This window comes from Mytilus californianus, unplaced genomic scaffold (genome assembly GCF_021869535.1).
Source record: "Mytilus californianus isolate M0D057914Y unplaced genomic scaffold, xbMytCali1.0.p SCAF_15, whole genome shotgun sequence".
Taxonomy (NCBI): domain Eukaryota; kingdom Metazoa; phylum Mollusca; class Bivalvia; order Mytilida; family Mytilidae; genus Mytilus; species Mytilus californianus.
This window is the reverse complement of record NW_026262637.1, coordinates 18,428,020-18,444,967: the sequence shown is the minus strand read 5'-3', so window position 1 is coordinate 18,444,967 and position 16,948 is coordinate 18,428,020. Positions and strand designations below refer to the sequence as shown.

Sequence of the window (16,948 nt, the reverse complement as noted above, 5' to 3'; positions counted from 1 at the left end):
CTTTTTTTTTTATTGTAGTTCTATGTGTTGCATTTTTACTGTAGTATTTTCACTACAATTTATGATAAATGGTGGATATGTTAATAATTTTGCATTAATAATTTTTAAATTCATATACATGTAAACATATTTAACTGTATCCTTTTACCCTATTGATTGGGTTGCGTACTCATATATCACTCGGTTGCACCTTTGTCCATTTACAGAACGTAATATTCTTTACAGATCTTCGGTGTTCGTGACTAAATTTATTCGAAAACTTTCTATACCTTCGGAATGACTATGGTTTGTTGTATGATCGTACAGTTTGATTTCGGTCTCATTTCGATTCAGCCAACTCTTACCACACCATTTCCTGTTGATACCAAAGCTCTAGCTAGAATTTCAATGTCAAAAGTCATACCTTCTGCTACAATAAGATGCATCGATGCGTGTCATTTTCAATATTTTTGGTGGTATGTGTACGACACTGTCTCATAAACTACTAAATAGATGTTCGTGAACCCTATATTTTATAAGCCCTCTCCGCTAGGAGAAAGAGGCATTAAGCGTTACCATTGACCGTTCGTCCCAAAAGTATTTTCAAATATTATAAGCAAGCTTGAGCGGGGGCATTCGTATCTTCAGACACATTCTTCTTATATTTCTGTATGATATTTTAGGAGATGCTTCCCATCAATTTCAAATAGACTTTGATTCAGTTTTTTATTTAACATTTATTAATAATAATTATGTCATGTTTTACAGCTATATCACCAAAAAATACCCTGGTAATTGTTCAGGTAAGCTTAGTACTTTTATTTGTAGTCAGAATTTTACATTGCAAAAGCGTACCAGAATGCATTGCAATTCTTTAGTGGACGATATATACAAAAAAAAAGAAACATGTTGAACATCTGCAAAGTAGTATTAGTTCGGAAAAGCGTTATAAGTTCTGGTTATTGTTTCTTGATGACAAAACTATGTGGTAGAAAATGGTTAATAATATATTTTTAAAACACCAATGTCATTGAGTTTTTTTTTAAAGTTAAAATATAAAGTTGTTTGAATAAAGTGACAATTCGATACAAGTCACACACCAATATTTATGATTAATTAGAAAAATTCGATCATCTCATTATAACGTATACTATTTATAGTGGATGGTGGATGGAGTGATTTTGGAGATGTCAGGTGGTTCGGTGGATGCAGTGTAACTTGTGGAGCTGGAATGGAAAACGGGTTAAGTACAAGAAAATGCAACAATCCTACCCCACAGCATGGCGGAAAACAGTGCGTTGGGTCTTCGAACAGAACAGAAAGTAAACCATGTAGACTTAAGGAATGTCCAAGTACGATCACAGTCATTCATTTTAAGCTCACCTAGCCCGTAGGATGAGCTACTTGTATTTTCATTACTTGAGCTCCGTCGTCCGTTAAATTTGACAAAAATCTTAACAGAAACTACCGGACTAATTGGAATCAAACTTGGCATCTAAAATCATTGGTTAAGTAGATGTGTCCAAAGATCTTGCCTGCCAACCAACATGCCCGACATGTCTAAAAATAGAACATATGAATAAAATGCAAGTGTTGTCTAGTATCCTGAAAAACGTTAATGATTGAGAAAATCTGACAGGGGTAGTAATGTTCAAAATGTTGAGATCGACGTACTGTCTTTTTACACCAAATACTAGCAGACGACTTTGACAATTTTTCAAATTTTATTCGTTGTTGCCTATTATATTGAAAAATAAAAAAAATAATAATTAAAAAATAATAGGTATAGAGAAACTTTATGTACTGAATTATTAGCAAAACAAGATCTTCAAATTTGTCAAAATGACTGAAATTGTCGGTCGACTCCTTATGGGCGTCATTGCCACTAAATGACTTTAGCTTGAATAATATAATAGATATAGAGAACATTATAAGGATCAACAGGACAAGATCTACAAGTTTGTATGATTGCTAAAATCTTGGGTTGGGTCCTCTTAATGACGATTTTAACGATTTTATAAATTTTTGGCCAAACCTATAGCAGAAAAAGAAAACTGTGAACTGTAAAAATCTCCAGCGAGACAAGATCTACAAATAGGTTAGTATAGCAAAAATTTGTCAATGGACTCCTTATAGGAGTTATTGTCCTGATATAACGATTTAAACTATTTTATGTTTTTTTGCATATTTTTTGGACGAAAACTATCATAAATAAAGAAAACTTTAAACAACAATAAAGATGAGAAAGACAAGATATGCAAATAAGTCAACACTGCTGAAATTGTTAGTTGACTCCTTATAGGAGTAATTGGCCTATTTTTTTCTTTTTTAAGTATTGGACCAAAACTATAGAAGATACAGATAAACTGTAAACAGCCAAAATGATCACCAATACAAGATAAGCATTTTCTTATAGAAGATAACCTTTGAATGACAATGTTTACCAATTTCTTTTGTATTTTGAGCAGATATTATAATAGGTAGAAAGCAGAAAATATCAACAGAAAGAGATCGTTGTCATGAATTTTATTTTAGTCTTCAATGTTGAAAATTCACATATATCCGAGTGAGCAACGGAGATTCTTTAGAGCCTCAAGCTTCTTTAAGTTCTCATTACACTTGATTTTATCTAAAACATCAATGTCAGTGAACAAAAAATGCAATTTTCACGTTGAGTTACAATGTTGAGCTTTCACATAATTCAGTTAGGTGTCACCAACTGTACACCTTTGAGTTGAAAATAAATATGTCTAAAACGTGCCCTTCCCTCCAAACGTGTGCAGTTCGCTCAAACGTATCCCAAAATCACAAACCGCTCAAATAGAGAGGCGAAAGATACTAGAGGGACATTCAAACTCATAAGTTGAAAATAAACTGACAACGCCATGGCTAAAAAAGAAAAAAACCAACAGACAAACAATAGTACGCTAAACAAAACATAGAACATTAAAGACTGAGCAACACTAACCCCACCAAAAACTGGGGGTGATCTCAGGTGCTCTACAGGAGTGAGCAGGTCCTGCTCCACATGTGGCACCCGTCGTGTTCCTCATATAAGTACAAATCCGGTAATAAGTCTAATTCGGTAGGTCACATTCGGGAAAAGGGGGACGGGGTTGTAGTTACGACATAAGAAAATATCCGCTGTCATTTGTGAAACGAATTTTTTATAACGGTCAACCAACTCGCGATGGCGTCCGTAAAACTTACGAAGGGATGATTTTAACTTCACCACTTGGAAATCTTAATTTAATCAAACATATCCAATTTCAATTCCCCAAACGTATCCAATTATTTTAATGTCTCTTAAAATTGTCCAACAAAAATTTTTAACCGCCAAAATGTGTCCACTTAAGACACCAGAACGTCTCAAAACTTTATGCGCTAATATGTTCTCTATGGCTGTTACACATATCTTGTTAAGTTAAACCGAGTTAACCATTACTGCAATCTCTTTTAGTTGATGGTGAATGGTCAGAATATGGAAATTTTAATGAATGGTCAGCTTGCAGTGTTACCTGTGGGAACGGTTCAAAAACGCACGAAAGAACAAGATCCTGCACGAAGCCAGAACCCCAGTTTGGAGGGAAAGATTGCGAAGGAAGTGAAGTAGATATTCAAACGGAATCATGTGACATGTTGGACTGTCCAGGTAATTTAATTTGCGTCATTAAGCTATTATGAAAATTTGTATGATAACGGATCCAGAGAATAATAAAGGGGTGTCCGATAGTATGTTCGATTTTGTTATTTTTTTTTTAGATCACGTAAAATTACTAAAACAACTTATAAAAACAATAATTTAAAATTATTTTCCGCACAGTACACTTATGTAGTTTAGGTATCCAATACAGTGATGGAAGATCCAGTTCGTCATCTTTGGTTGAAATTCCAAAGGAACATAGAACAGACCTATGATTATCCAGGATTTCCTCTTTGGTAAGTGTCGTGAGGGTATATGTTGAGTTTCCAAATGAATTGTCAATACCTAATTCATTTATCAAGCAGTTTATGTAATGATATTTACACACAACAACGATGTTATTTGGGGCTTTATCTGCGGAGACAACAACATATTTGTCATGGCGGTAGAACAAGTGTTTTGCAATATTTGGGTCTTTAAAATTTGACGAAGCGTGGGAATTGATAGACCCATTAAGTTTCTTAATTCGGATTTGTATCAACGATCTCACAGCCTTAATCCATTCGGAAAGAGTATCTTCGTCTTCTTTCTCGCGTTTAATTTGCGTCATTAAGAAATTATGAAAATTTGTATGATAACTGATCCAAAGAATAATAAAGGGGTGTCCGGTCGTATGTTCGATTTTGTTATTTTTTTTAGATCACATAAAATTAGTAAACAACTTATAAAAACAATTTAAAATTATATTCCGCACAGTACATTTAAAATTGAATATTTTCACACAAGGTTTTGACTATAAATATAGATGCCAATATGGGTTTGAAAAAAAATACATTTACACCTTTGTTTCAAACAACGCCGGCCGCTCTGTAAATGAAATTCACTTGAACATGTTCAATGTGTCTAGTGCATTATTTTCTTAACATGTGGTAAGCGACCTACAAAACACTCAGGTGCTCCGGGAGAGTAAGCAGATCCTGCTCCACATGTGGCACCCGTCGTGTTCCTCATGTTAGTACAAACCCGGTAAAAAGTCTAATTCGGTAGGTCACATTCGGGAAAAGGGGGACGGGATTGTAGTAACGACATTAGGAAAATATCCGCTATCATTTGTGAAACGGATTTTTTATAACGGTCAACCAACTCGTAATGGCGTCCGTAAATCTTACGAAGGGATGCTTTTAACTTCACCCCTTGGAACTCTTGGTTTAATTTAACATATCCAATTTCAATTCCCCAAACGTATCCAAATATTTTAATGTCTCTTGAAAGTGTCCAACAAAAATTATTAACCGCCAAAATGTGTCCACTTAAGACACCAGAACGTCTCAAAACTTTATGCGCTGATATGTTCTCTATGGCTGTTACACATATCTTGTTAATTTAAACCGAGTTAACCATTACTGCAATCTCTTTTAGTTGATGGTGAATATTCAGAATATGGAAATTTTAATGAATGGTCAGCTTGCAGTGTTACCTGTGGGAACGGTACAAGAACGCACGAAAGAACAAGATCCTGCACGAAGCCAGAACCCCAGTTTGGAGGGAAAGATTGCGAAGGAAGTGAAGTAGATATTCAAACGGAGTCATGTGACATGGTGGACTGTCCAGGTAATTTAATTTGCGTCATTAAGCAATTATGAAAATTTGTATGATAACGGATCCAGAGAATAATAAAGGGGTGTCCGACCGTATGTTCGATTTTGTTATTTTTTTTCTTGAGCACGTAAAATTACTAAACGACTTATAAAAACAATAATTTAAAATTTTTTCCGAACAGTACACTTATGTAGTTTAGGTATCCAATACATTGATGGAAGATCCAGTTCTTCATATTGGTTGAAATTCCAAAGGAACATAGAACAGACCTATGATTATCCAGGATTTCCTCTTTGGTAAGTGTCGTGAGGGTATATATTGAGTTTCCAAATGAATTGTCAATACCTAATTCATTTATCAAGCAGTTTATGTAATGCTATTTACACACAATAACGATGTTATTTGGGGCTTTATCTGCGGAGACAACAACATATTTGTCATGGAGGTAGAACAAGTGTTTTGCAATATTTGGATCTTTAAAAATTGACGTATAGCGTGGGAATTGATAGACCCATTTAGTTTCTTAATTCGGATTTGTATCAACGACCTCACAGCCTTAATCCATTCGGAAAGAGTATCTACGCCTTCTTTCTCGCATTTAATTTGCGTCATTAAGAAATTATGAAAATTTGTATGATAACGAATCCAAAAAATAATAAAGGGGTGTCCGGTCGTATGTTCGATTTTGTTAATTTTTTTTTAGATCACGTAAAATAAGTAAACAACTTGTAAAAACAATTTAAAATTATATTCCGCACAGTACATTTAAAATTGAATATTTTCACACAAATTCTTGACTATAAATATAGATAACAATATGGGTTTGGAAAAAAATACATTTACACCTTTGTTTCAAACAACGCCGGCCTCTCTATAAATGAAATTCACTTGACCATGTTGAAAGTGTCTAGTGCATTATTTTCTTAACATGTGTTAAGCGACACCTACAATACACTTAGGTGCTCCGGGAGAGTAAGCAGATCCTGCTCTACATGTGGCACCCGTCGTGTTCCTCATGTTAGTACCTACCCGGTTATAAGTCTAATTCGGTAGGTCACATTCGGGAAAAGGGGGCGGGATTGTAGTAACGACATTAGGAAAATATCCGCTGTCATCTGTGAAACGGATATTTTATAACGGTCAACCAACTCGTGATGGCGTCCGTAAAACTTACGAAGGGATGATTTCAACTTCACCACTTGGAACTCTTGGTTTAATCAAACATACTTAGTATCCAATATTAATTCCTCAAACGTATCCAATTATTTTCTCCGCTCAAAAACGTCCGGTATTAATGTCTTCTTAAAGTGTCCAACAAAAATTGTTATCCGCCAAAACGTGACCACTTAAGACACCAGAACGTCTCAAAACTTTATGCGCTAATAGGTTCTCTATGGCTGTTACACATATCTTGTTGAGTAAAACCGAGTTAACCATTACTGCAATCTCTTTTAGTTGATGGTGAATGGTCAGAATATGGAAATTTCAATGAATGGTCAACTTGCAGTGTTACCTGTGGGAACGGTACAAAAACGCACGAAAGAACAAGATCCTGCACGAAGCCTGAACCCCAGTTTGGAGGGAAAGATTGCGAAGGAAGTGAAGTAGATATTCAAACGGAGTCATGTGACATGTTGGACTGTCCAGGTAATTTAATTTGCGTCATTAAGCAATTCTGAAAATTTGTATGATAACGGATTCAGAGAATAATAAAGGGGTGTCCGGTCGTATGTTCGATTTTGTTATTTTTTTTTAAGATCACGTAAAATTAGTAAACAACTTATAAAAACAATTTAAAATTATATTTCGCACAGTACATTTAAAATTGAATATTTTCATACAAAATTTTGAATATAAATATAGATAACAATGTGTGTCTGGAAAAAAATATATTTACACCTTTGTTTCAAACAACGCCGGCCTCTCAGTAGATGAAATTCACTTGAACATGTTGAATATGTCTAGTGCATTATGTTCTTAACATGTGTTAAGCGACACCTACAAACACTCAGGTGCTCCGGAAGAGTAAGCAGATCCTGCTCCACATGTGGCACCCGTCGTGTTCCTCATGTTAGTACAAACCCGGTAATAAGTCTAATTCGGTAGGTCACATTCGGGAAAAGGGGGGCGGGATTGTAGTTACGACATTAGAAAAATATCCGCTGTCATCTGTGAAACGGATATTTCATAACGGCCAACCAACTCGTGATCGCGTCCGTAAAACTTACGAAGAGATGATTTCAACTTCACCACTTGAAACGCTTGGTTTAATCAAACATATCCAATTTCAATTCCCCAAACGTATCCAATTATTTTCTCCGCTCAACGCCTCCGATTTTAATGTCTCCTAAAAGTGTCCAACAAAAATTTTTATCCGCCAAAACGTGTCCACTTAAGACACCAGAACGTCTCAAAACTTTATGCGCTAATATGTTCTCTATGGCTGTTACACATATCTTGTTAAGTTAAACCGAGTTAACCATTACTGCAATCTCTTTTAGTTGACGGTGAATGGTCAGAATATGGAAATTTTAATGAATGGTCAGCTTGCAGTGTTACCTGTGGGAACGGTACAAAATCGCACGAAAGAACAAGATCCTGCACGAAGCCAGAACCCCAGTTTGGAGGGAAAGATTGCGAAGGAAGTGAAGTAGATATTCAAACGGAGTCATGTGACATGTTGGACTGTCCAGGTAATTTAATTTGCGTCATTAAGCAATTATGAAAATTTGTATGATAACGGATCCAGAGAATAATAAAGGGGTGTCCGATCGTATGTTCGATTTTGTTATTTTTTTCTTTTAGATCATGTAAAATTAGTAAACAACTTATAAAAACAATTTAAAATTATATTCCGCACAGTACATTTAAAATTGTATTTTTTCATACAAATTTTTGAATATAAATATAGATAACAATATGGGTTTGGAAAAAATACATTTACACCTTTGTTTCAAACAACGCCGGCCTCTCTGTAAATGAAATTCACTTGAACATGTTGAATGTGTCTAGTGCATTATTTTCTTAACATGTGTTAAGCGACACCTACAAAACACTTAGGTGCTCCGGGAGAGTAAGCAGATCCTGCTCCACATGTGGCACCCTTCGTATGTTAGTACAAACCCGGTAATAAGTCTAATTCGGTAGGTCACATTCGGGAAAAGGGGGGCGGGATTGTAGTTACGACATTAGGGAAATATCCGTTGTCATCTGTGAAACGGATATTTCATAACGGCCAACCAACTCGTGATGGCGTCCGTAAAACTTACGAAGGGATGATTTCAACTTCACCACTTGAAACTCTTGGTTTAATCAAACATATCCAATTTCAATTCCCCAAACGTATCCAATTATTTTCTCCGCTCAACGCCTCCGATTTTAATGTCTCCTAAAAGTGACCAACAAAAATTTTTATCCGCAAAAACGTGTCCACTTAAGACACCAGAACGTCTCAAAACTTTATGCGCTAATATGATCTCTATGGCTGTTACACATATCTTGTTAAGTTAAACCGAGTTAACCATTACTGCAATCTCTTTTAGTTGATGGTGAATGGTCAGAATATGGAAATTTTAATGAATGGTCAGCTTGCAGTGTTACCTGTGGGAACGGTACAAAATCGCACGAAAGAACAAGATCCTGCACGAAGCCAGAACCCCAGTTTGGAGGGAAAGATTGCGAAGGAAGTGAAGTAGATATTCAAACGGAGTCATGCGACATGTTGGACTGTCCAGGTAATTTAATTTGCGTCATTAAGCAATTGTGAAAATTTGTATGATGACGGATCCAGAGAATAATAAAGGGTTGTCCGATCGTGTGTTCGATATTGTTATTTTTTTCTTTTAGATCATGTAAAATTAGTAAACAAATTATAAAAACAATTTAAAATAATATTCCGCACAGTACATTTAAAATTGAATATTTTCATACAAATGTTTGAATATAAATATAGATAACAATATGGGTTTGGAAAAAATACATTTACACCTTTGTTTCAAACAACGCCGGCCTCTCTGTAAATGATATTCACTTGAACATGTTGAATATGTCTAGTGCATTATTTTCTTAACATGTGTTAAGCGACACCTACAAAACACTCAGGTGCTCCGGAAGAGTAAGCAGATCCTGCTCCACATGTGGCACCCGTCGTGTTCCTCATGTTAGTACAAACCCGGTAATAAGTCTAATTCGGTAGGTCACATTCGGGAAAAGGGGGGCGGGATTGTAGTTACGACATTAGGAAAATATCCGCTGTCATCTGTGAAACGGATATTTCATAACGGCCAACCAACTCGTGATCGCGTCCGTAAAACTTACGAAGAGATGATTTCAACTTCACCACTTGAAACTCTTGGTTTAATCAAACATATCCAATTTCAATTCCCCAAACGTATCCAATTATTTTCTCCGCTCATTGTCTCCGATTTTAATGTCTCCTAAAAGTGTCCAACAAAAATTTTTATCCGCCAAAACGTGTCCACTTAAGACACCAGAACGTCTCAAAACTTTATGCGCTAATATGTTCTCTATGGCTGTTACACACATCTTGTTAAGTTAAACCGAGTTAACCATTACTGCAATCTCTTTTAGTTGACGGTGAATGGTCAGAATATGGAAATTTTAATGAATGGTCAGCTTGCAGTGTTACCTGTGGGAACGGTACAAAATCGCACGAAAGAACAAGATCCTGCACGAAGCCAGAACCCCAGTTTGGAGGGAAAGATTGCGAAGGAAGTGAAGTAGATATTCAAACGGAGTCATGTGACATGTTGGACTGTACAGGTAATTTAATTTGCGTCATTAAGCAATTATGAAAATTTGTATGATAACGGATCCAGAGAATAATAAAGGGGTGTCCGATCGTATGTTCGATTTTGTTATTTTTTTCTTTTAGATCATGTAAAATTAGTAAACAACTTATAAAAACAATTTAAAATTATATTCCGCACAGTACATTTAAAATTGTATTTTTTCATACAAATTTTTGAATATAAATATAGATAACACTATGGGTTTGGAAAAAATACATTTACACCTTTGTTTCAAACAACGCCGGCCTCTCTGTAAATGAAATTCACTTGAACATGTTGAATGTGTCTAGTGCATTATTTTCTTAACATGTGTTAAGCGACACCTACAAAACACTCAGGTTCTCCGGAAGAGTAAGCAGATCCTGCTCCACATGTGGCACCCGTCGTGTTCCTCATGTTAGTACAAACCCGGTAATAAGTCTAATTCGGTAGGTCACATTCGGGAAAAGGGGGGCGGGATTGTAGTTACGACATTAGGAAAATATCCGCTGTCATCTGTCATAACGGGCAACCAAGTCGTGATGGCGTCCGTAAAACTTACGAAGGGATGATTTCAACTTCACCACTTGAAACTCTTGGTTTAATCAAACATATCCAATTTCAATTCCCCAAACGTATCCAATTATTTTTTCCGCTCAACGCCTCCGATTTTAATGTCTCCTAAAAGTGTCCAACAAAAATTTTTATCCGCCAAAACGTGTCCAATTAAGACACCAGAACGTCTCAAAACTTTATGCGCTAATATGTTCTCTATGGCTGTTACACATATCTTGTTAAGTTAAACCGAGTTAACCATTACTGCAATCTCTTTTAGTTGACGGTGAATGGTCAGAATATGGAAATTTTAATGAATGGTCAGCTTGCAGTGTTACCTGTGGGAACGGTACAAAATCGCACGAGAGAACAAGATCCTGCACGAAGCCAGAACCCCAGTTTGGAGGGAAAGATTGCGAAGGAAGTGAAGTAGATATTCAAACGGAGTCATGTGACATGTTGGACTGTCCAGGTAATTTAATTTGCGTCATTAAGCAATTATGAAAATTTGTATGATAACGGATCCAGAGAATAATAAAGGGGTGTCCGATCGTATGTTCGATTTTGTTATTTTTTTCCTTTAGATAACGTAAAATTAGTAAAAAACTTATAAAAACAATTTAAAATTAAATTCAGCACAGAACACTTAAAGTTGAATATTTTCATACAAATTTTTTAATATAAATATAGATAACAATATGGGTTTGGAAAAAATACATTTACACCTTTGTTTCAAACAACGCCGGCCTCTCTGTAAATGAAATTCACTTGAACATGTTGAATATGTCTAGTGCATTATTTTCTTAACATGTGTTAAGCGACACCTACAAAACACTCAGATGCTCCGGAAGAGTAAGCAGATCCTGCTCAACATGTGGCACCCGTCGTGTTCCTCATGTTAGTACAAACCCGGTAATAAGTCTAATTCGGTAGGTCACATTCGGGAAAAGGGGGGCGGGATTGTAATTACAACATTAGGAAAATATCCGCTGTCATCTGTGAAAGGGATATTTCATAAAGGCCAACCAACTCGTGAGGGCGTCCGTAAAACTTACGAAGGGATGATTTCAACTTCACCACTTGAAAGTCTTGGTTTAATCAAACATATCCAATTTCAATTCCCCAAACGTATCCAGTTATTTTTCTCCGCTCAAGGCTTCCGATTTTAATGTCTCCTAAAAGTGTCTAACAAAAGTTTTTATCCGCCAAAACGTGTCCACTGAAGACAACAGAACGTCTCAAAACTTTATGCGCTAATAAATTATGTTCTCTATGGCTGTTACACATATCTTGTTAAGTTAAACCGAGTTAACCATTACTGCAATCTCTTTTAGTTGATGGCGAATGGTCAGAATATGGAAATTTTGATGAATGGTCAGCTTGCAGTGTTACCTGTGGGAACGGTACAAAATCGCACGAAAGAACAAGATCCTGCACGAAGCCAGAACCCCAGTTTGGAGGGAAAGATTGCGAAGGAAGTGAAGTAGATATTCAAACGGAGTCATGTGACATGTTAGACTGTCCAGGTAATTTAATTTGCGTCATTAAGCAATTATGAAAATTTGTATGATAACGGATCCAGAGAATAATAAAGGGGTGTCCGATCGTATGTTCGATTTTGTTATTTTTTTCTTTTAGATCATGTAAAATTAGTAAACAACTTATAAAAACGATTTAAAATTATATTCCACAGAGTACATTTAAAAATTGAATATTCTCATACAAATGTTTGAATATAAATATAGATAACAATATGGGTTTGGAAAAACACATTTACACCTTTGTTTCAAACAACGCCGGCCTCTCTGTAAATGAAATTCGCTTGAACATGTTGAATGTGTCTAGTGCATTATTTTCTTAACAGGTGTTAAGCGACACCTACAAAACACTCATGTGCTCCGGAAGAGTAAGCAGATCCTGCTCCATATGTGACACCCGTCGTGTTCCTCATAAAAGTAAAAACCAGGTAATAAGTCTTATTCGGTAGGTCACATTCGGGAAAAGGGGGGCGGGATTGTAGTTACGACATTAGGAAAATATCCGCTGTCATCTGTCATAACGGCAAACCAACTCGTGATGGCGTCCGTAAAACTTACGAAGGGATGATTTCAACTTCACCACTTGAAACTCTAGGTTTAATCAAACATATCCAATTTCAATTCCCCAAACTTATCCAATTATTTTCTCCGCTCAACGCCTCCAATTTTAATGTCTCCTGAAAGTGTCCAACAAAAATTTTTATCCGCCAAAACGTGTCCACTTAAGACACCAGAACGTCTCAAAACTTTATGCGCTAATATGTTCTCTATGGCTGTTACACATATCCTGTTAAGTTAAACCGAGTTAACCATTACTACAATCTCTTTCAGTTGATGGTGAATGGTCAGAATATGGAAATTTTAATGAATGGTCAGCTTGCAGTGTTACCTGTGGGAACGGTACAAAATCGCACGAAAGAACAAGATCCTGCACGAAGCCAGAACCCCAGTTTGGAGGGAAAGATTGCGAAGGAAGTGAAGTAGATATTCAAACGGAGTCATGTGACATGTTGGACTGTCCAGGTAATTTAATTTGCGTCATTAAGCAATTATGAAAATTTGTATGATAACAGATCCAGAGAATAATAAAGGGGTGTCCGATCGTATGTTCGATTTTGTTATTTTTTTCCTTTAGATAACGTAAAATTAGTAAACAACTTATAAAACCAATTTAAAATTATATTCCGCACAGTACACTTAAAAATGAATATTTTCATACAAATTTTTTAATATAAATATAGATAACAATATGGGTTTGGAAAAAATACATTTACACCTTTGTTTCAAACAACGCCGGCCTCTCTGTAAATGAAATTCACTTGAACATGTTGAATATGTCTAGTGCATTATTTTCTTAACATGTGTTAAGAGACACCTACAAAACACTCAGGTGCTCCGGAAGAGTAAGCAGATCCTGCTCAACATGTGGCACCCGTCGTGTTCCTCATGTTAGTACAAACCCGGTAATAAGTCTAATTCGGTAGGTCACATTCGGGAAAAGGGGGGCGGGATTGTAGTTACGACATTAGGAAAATATCCGCTGTCATCTGTGAAACGGATATTTCATAAAGGCCAACCAACTCGTGAGGGCGTCTGTAAAACTTACGAAGGGATGATTTCAACTTCACCACTTGAAAGTCTTGGTTTAATCAAACATATCCAATTTCAATTCCCCAAACGTATCCAATTATTTTCTCCGCTCAACGCCTTCGATTTTAATGTCTCCTAAAAGTGTCCAACAAAAATTTTCATCCGCCAAAACGTGTCCACTTAAGACACCAGAACGTCTCAAAACTTTATGCGCTAATATGTTCTCTATGGCTGTTACACATATCTTGTTAAGTTAAACCGAGTTAACCATTACTGAAATCTCTTTTAGTTGATGGTGAATGGTCAGAATATGGAAATTTTAATGAATGGTCAGCTTGCAGTGTTACCTGTGGGAACGGTACAAAATCGCACGAAAGAACAAGATCCTGCACGAAGCCAGAACCCCAGTTTGGAGGGAAAGATTGCGAAGGAAGTGAAGTAGATATTCAAACGGAGTCATGTGACATGTTGGACTGTCCAGGTTATTTAATTTGCGTCATTAAACAATTATGAAAATTTGTATGATAACGGATCCAGAGAATAATAAAGGGGTGTCCGGTCGTATGTTCGATTTTGTTCATTTTTTTTTTATCACGTAAAAATAGTAAACAATTTATAAAAACAATTTAAATTTATATTCCGCACAGTACATTTAAAATTGAATATTTTGACACAAATTTTGAATATAAATATAGATAACAACATGGGTTTGGAAAAAAATACATATGCACCTTTGTTTCAAACAACGCCGGCCTCTCTGTTAATTGAAATTCACTTGAATGTGTCTAGTGCATTATTTTCTTAACATGTGTTAAGCGACACCTACAAATCACTCAGGTGCTCCGGAAGGGTATGCAGATCCTGCTCCACATTTGGAACCCGTCGTGTTGCTCATGTAAGTACAAAACCGGTGATATGTCTAATCGGTAAGTCACGTTCGGGGAAGGGGACGATATTGTAGTTACGACTTTTGGAAAAAAATGAAAACAAGACGTAATAAATTTATGCATCCGAACATATACGTCGTCATCTGTGAAACAGATATTAAATAACGGTCAACCAACTTGTGATGGCGTCCATCAAATTTACCCAGGAATGATTTCAACATCACCACTTAGAACTCTTGAATTAAAAAAAAATCTGGATGGAAGGGACAAAAATGGTTAGTTTGCATTGACAATTAGGTAAAAAAAATAACCATTGAGCTTCAAAATTAAATAATTTTTTCCTGTATGTTATTGAAAAAAAAAATCATTTCTATTAAATTAAAAAAATGTTAGGGCTTAAAAAAGCCCAAGCCTCCCCACAAAATTTAAATGTCCGGTGCTTAACATCGCTTATTAGATATACACTGATCATTGATTTTTATCTAGAATTTGAGTGTACAAGTGATGGTCTTTTTGCCGACCCAAAAGACTGTACCAAATTTATTCAGTGTGCTAACAATATCAAGTATGAAATGTCATGTCCACTAACAACTCATTGGGAACAAACAAAAGGCTACTGTGTCCATGGTGACGACTGTAATTAGTGGTATGGTATTATTAATTTTGTCAATACAAAGATTTATTTTAAAATAAGTGTAACCATCTTTTGTAAGTTCATTTAGTAAATTTTCATATGTTACTATGACAGTCCGTTTGAAGCTGAGACATTTATACACGTGTTTTGATTTCAGAGAATCATGTGAAGTTTAATCTGCCGCAATTCATAAGGAAATATATGACATATAGCACCCTAAGTGATAAAGATCCATTTAACAGCATGAATTTAAATGGAATTTCAGTTTTTTGCAAGCACATGATAAATACAAACTTTTTGGAAGTTAATTTTCATGATCCTCTGAATTTTAAAACATCAAAAATGGCTAAGTTTTGTGAATTCTTTAATATAACAACATGCCAAAATTCAAGCTAGAGTGATATGCAATTTATTACTTGTGAATATATTTGGTTATATGTGTCGTTCAATTGCTGTCTTATTGACGTATATTCTACATCTCTTTTTATTTATCATTGCGTTCCTCACATATACGTCCGTTAGGAGTGTTAACCAAAGTTTTATTGAAATGTTGAGCGATCACTAGTTGTTTATAAAGATACTCCAGTATATATAAGGATTGCATATTTTCTCTGATGGGCATAAACATTTTGTCTTTTATATATATATATATATATATATATGCTTTATAAAAATATAATTCAAAACTTACTTTTTCAGAGAATTGAACTGACGGAGGACTTTGAAAAAAGCTTTCATGGAAGATTTTTCCTCTTACACTGTTATAATCAGAACATTTCAGTGACATCATTGTCACACAATCGTCAATGTGTATCAGAGAAATTTGGAGATTCTCATAGCATAATTCATGTTCAAAAATCTTACTTTATTATTATTAGATATATTCTACATCATTCACATATTGTCATCTGTTTACTTTTTAATAAACAGTCTAGCAGTGGAACACTCTCAATTCCCTTCTTCTGTTATATTGTATAGTCCTCATTTCTTGGAGGACTTCGTAAATTTCACTTTAAAACACCATCAAATAATACTTTGCCTTACACTGTTTAACATCATAGTAATAGCCCTAAAGGATTGTGTTAGTTATTGAAGGTTAATAACCTCTTCTTAAATAAATAAAAGGTAAATCAATATAAGAAGTCACTACTGAAGAAACTCTAGTTGAGTAGAAACAGCTTTTTTTTTTAGATCAGATGAGTTTAACCCCAATTTTTGGTGGGGTTCGTGTTCCTTATTCTTTAGTTTTCTGATTAGTCTAAAAATAAGGAGAGGAAGATGTGGTATGTTTGCCATTGAGACAATTATCCATTATAGTCCAAATGACGTGGATGTAAGCAACAATTGGTCACTTTGTAGTGATTTGTGATCTGTTTATTTGTCTTTCATTTTCTCTTGATCATGCTGTTGTCTGTCTTTCTTTGACCAATGTCTTTGTTTGATTGCCACTTAGGATCTTTTCTTCTTCTGCATATTACAGCCCACTGACTATTTTAAAGACCTCATATAATAATTCTTTGACCAATGTTTTTTGTTTGATTGCCACTTAGGATCTTTTCCTCTTCGGCATATTACAGCCCACTGACTATTTTAAAGACCTCATATAATAAGTCTTTAATAAAATAAGAAAACAAATCAAAAACAAAAACAAATCAGGCTGTTGGTTTTTTCGTTTGAATTGTTGCACATTTTGGCATGTCGGGGCCTTTTACAGCTGACTATAAGGCATGAAT

The 16,948-nt window shown here is 35.4% G+C and overlaps 1 protein-coding gene across 5 annotated transcripts; it reads left to right on the top strand.

The window, feature by feature from the left end:
* The first annotated feature begins 1,143 nt into the window (after positions 1-1,143).
* LOC127725580 (coadhesin-like) lies at positions 1,144-16,108 on the top strand. Of its 5 annotated transcripts, XM_052232645.1 has the most exons (7): positions 1,144-1,331; positions 3,440-3,631; positions 8,764-8,955; positions 12,936-13,127; positions 13,984-14,175; positions 15,068-15,227; positions 15,915-16,108. In XM_052232645.1, exons 1-6 carry the CDS (start codon positions 1,211-1,213, stop codon positions 15,223-15,225), a joined length of 1,047 nt encoding a protein of 348 aa, XP_052088605.1. In that variant the 5' UTR covers positions 1,144-1,210; the 3' UTR covers positions 15,226-15,227; positions 15,915-16,108. The 5 variants fall into 5 exon arrangements, with proteins under 5 accessions (XP_052088605.1, XP_052088606.1, XP_052088609.1 ...); XM_052232646.1 differs by lacking the exon at positions 8,764-8,955; XM_052232649.1 differs by lacking the exon at positions 12,936-13,127.
* Positions 16,109-16,948: the final 840 nt, after the last annotated feature.